General features: G+C 50.7%; 1 protein-coding gene across 1 annotated transcript; it reads left to right on the top strand.

The window, feature by feature from the left end:
- Positions 1–202: 202 nt before the first annotated feature.
- Positions 203–3353, top strand: DCD (dermcidin). Its single transcript, XM_021923267.2, is given in 3 exon segments — positions 203–939; positions 1977–2015; positions 2983–3353. Coding segments are annotated over 3 exon segments (327 nt in total). The 5' UTR covers positions 203–788; the 3' UTR covers positions 3120–3353.
- The last annotated feature ends 284 nt before the right edge of the window (positions 3354–3637 follow it).

The following is a 3637-nucleotide window of genomic DNA, read 5'->3' as shown; positions in this document are numbered from 1 at the left end:
TAGTAAACAACAAAATTGAGTCATAAACCCATTATCTCCAGGACTGTTTCTGCCACTTTAAAGCAAACACAAGTCCACAGAAAGGGATTCTGAGGCACAGAGAAGCACCTTTGGATTCTCCACTTCTCTGAATTATCCACACCACTGGCCTCCCTCCCCCATCTGAAGGGCAAACCGGGAACTGACTTCATATTCTGGTTAACTTATCAGGAGAATTTTCTTGGGTAGAGGATCATTAGCTGGGAATGAAGACACCTTGGTCAGGGTCTACTGAGGCTGGAAAGCTCTGGTTACCATGTGGAAATTCCTAGAGAGGACAGCAGCCTCTCTGGATCTTAGTCAGGAGGGGTCCCCAAATGCTGTGAGGGTAGCCTCCTGGGATAGGCTTAACCCACTCAAGGGAAGCCTCAGCCACCCCCACTCTCTCCTAAGGAGGCTGGATCTGACATCTTGGGGCCCCCTTCTGTTTCCAGGTGGAAGGAGACCCTTCTGAGCACAGCCCTCCTGCCAGGGCCCTCTCTAGAAACCTCTCACAGTCTCCCCCAGGACCCCAGATGCAATCAGAGATGGGAGTCCTGGGACAAGCAAGATGGGAAGGGGAGAGGCAGGCAAAGGATGCAAGTTAGGACAGTGCCAACTCCAGAGCTGCTGTCCAGGACCTACCTGCAGGGAAGGCGGGCACTAGCAAGCCCCAGCCAGCCCTTGTTGACTTAACAGGTGGCTCTGAGGTGGGAGAAGAGGAGGAGGAGAACACACCACTGGAAGACTGGTTCCCATTGGTCCCTGTCATGCTTAAAAGAGGCCCAGAGAGGCAGTCTCGACACCTTAGATCCCAAGATCTCCAAGGATTTGGTGGCATACCCGCTCTAGCACACAGAAGCATGAGGTTCATGAGTCTCCTCTTCCTGGCAGCTCTGGCAGGAGCCCTGGTCTGTGCCTGTGAGTATGGCTCTTCCCCGACACCCAACCATATAGTCCCCAGAAGACTGGGCCCTGCCTTCATTTCCCCTTCCCCTCCTCACCAGAGGCAGTTCACCCAAGTCTGCCTCCCACTGGGTTCTCCACACAGGGACCCTGTGGTCAGAGGAAGCCAGGAGCCCTGTGGCCCCAGCCTGGCTCTGCACTGCCTCTCCTCTCAGTCTGCGATTGCCCACTCTGGCATTCTTTTTCCCCTCAATGAACCAAGCCATTTCCCACTGCCAAGACTTTTGCTCATCCTCTTGTCTTTTCCCCTGCCCATTATTTCACCCACCCATGTCAACCTCACTCCTACTCAATTTCCAGTGTCTGCCCCGCTAGCTCTCTCTGTCCATGTATTTCCTCACAGCTGCCTTGCTGAAGCCCCAGAATCATTTTGGTCCCTGTTTTTCATTTTCTTGCCTCCTGTATTTTTCCTTCCTAGCACTATCACAAATGTAATTAAACAATTGCTTATGTAATTATGTTAATTCCTCCAAATCCCCCATTGAGTGTCAGCTTCCCTGAGCAAACACTGTCTGTCTTCCCCATAGCTGCATCTCCAGCCTCTAACACCATGTCTGGTGCATAATGCATGCTTCATTCATGCTGTTGGAAAAATAAAGAAATGGAGGGAAGGTCCTTCTGAGGTCCTTCTATCAGGTGACAATCAGAACAAGTCCTGCCCTGTCACTAGGGCAGGTGCTGTGATCATGCCCTCATGGTCATGCCCCTTCATAACTTGGACATCTAAGACATAGAAGAGAGTCAGAGAATGATTCCGTTTCCATAGGGATGTTCTGAGTAGCCTAGGTCTGGGGAGGATAACAGAGAGAGGGATTTGGTTGAGATACCAAAAAGCATTTCTAATGGGCCCCTTGTGTGGCAGAGATTTCTCTCCTGTCTGGCCACTGCCACGCTCCTGAGATTAGAGGCCTGGGAACTCTAGGCAGCCCTGGCTGGATATAGCTCCTGCAACTGTACCCTACTTGACATGGTCACTGTTCCCTCCTTTGCAGATGACCCAGAGGCTGCCTCTGCCCCAGGATCGGGGAACCGTGAGTCCTTCCTCTTCCTCCTGCCCCAGTCCCGGGTGGGAGAGTTAATGACTGGGGATATGAGCGGAGGAAGTCAGAGAAGCAGAAGAAGGGTTCAGGGGAAGGAAAGTCGGGAGGCCGACCTTTAGGAGACATGGAGAAGGGAGACTTCCTGAGAGACTCATGCACTGGAGAAGGACAGAGCATGGGGGAAAGGGTAGCCCTCTCTGGAAGTAGAAGTGGAGTAAGAAAAATGGGAAAGAAAGGAAAACTTTTCTTGAGCAAGAGGGGGAACTTCACATTAGATGGGTTCAGACGTTTTCATCTGCCCCACCCTCACCAACAATTTCAATTCAAAACCTTTCATGTGGTTCCCATTTCCCATCACGAAGCTTTCACCTCCTAGCCTGACATTCAGGGAATCCATGATCTAGATCCAGGGTACTTTTCAAATGTAATTTCCCTAGGCTCCACTGCTTGCATTCTCCACATCAAATGTTATACATTTGTTTCATCGGCCAACATGAGTAACTTTCTACTACCCAACGTTCCTCTTCCCAGGTGCCTTTTCAACCCCTACCTGTCCATGCTCTAACAAGCTTCAAGTCCCAGCTGCTCTCTGAAGCCCTCCCTGCCTGGTGGATGTGGTGCCTCTGTCCCAGTCTCTCCTTTCATCCCTCCCTCTTCTGGGCTTCCGGTATATAGCAGTTCTGTCTCTTTTCCTAGACTGTAAGCCCCTGACAGAGGGATCTAATTCTCATTCATTTCTACTTCCCCAGCCATGTACACACTCTGGATAATTAATGGCAGAAAGATAAACTGTATTTCTGCACATCTTCACCGCACTGCAAGCCCCAACCACAGCACACACCTGCCCTCCCTGCCTTCTCACATACAGCCCAGAGGGAACACCAGGCACCTTGGTCTCTTCTCAGATGCCCCTGCTGCGTTTTGCACCAGTGCGATAAGAGAAGTTTTGATTCTCCAGATAAACAAATGGATTTTTTATAGATGCAGAAGTCCCCCTCAGAGACTGCCAAATTTCTGTCCTCATCCACCAACCTGCCTAGAAGAGAGAAGCTAGTGCCCTCTGCAAAACCTCCTCACACTAGGTGGCTGGTATAAGGAATGAAAACTAGGGGGAGTCTCTTTAAGGTGATCTTTCTGCCAACGTGACTTTACTTTTCCCTGAACCATAACCTACTCTAGAAAAAGGCCCTGGAGGAGCAGGAAAAGTCTTGGAAGCAGCAGGAAAAAGTTTGAGGGGTGCTAAAAAACCTAACACATTATGAAAGTCAAGCTCTAGAGGAATTGGGAGAGAGGGAGCTATCCTCAAGCCAGACCTTCAAGGGGTAAAAGCACCACCTGCTCCCCCACCAGGGTGGAAAAAGTGGAGGTAGCTATTATTCCTCTCACTCCGTCACCCTTGCAGCTTCCCATGAGGCATCAGCAGCTCGAAAGGAAAATGCAGGTGAAGACCCAGGGTTAGCCAGACAGGCACCAAAGCCAAGGAAGCAGAGAGCCAGCCTTCTGGGTAAGTCTCTTTGCCAATGCCTGGTATAGAATTCTGATGCATGAAACAGCAAGATATCTGGGGGCCAGTCTGCACTCACAGGCACAAGCACAGGGACACAGCTACACCC

Source organism: Papio anubis, chromosome 9 (genome assembly GCF_008728515.1).
Source record: "Papio anubis isolate 15944 chromosome 9, Panubis1.0, whole genome shotgun sequence".
Classification (NCBI taxonomy): Eukaryota; Metazoa; Chordata; class Mammalia; order Primates; family Cercopithecidae; genus Papio; species Papio anubis.
Note: the sequence above shows the minus strand (reverse complement) of the source record. Positions and strands in the feature narration are given on the sequence as shown.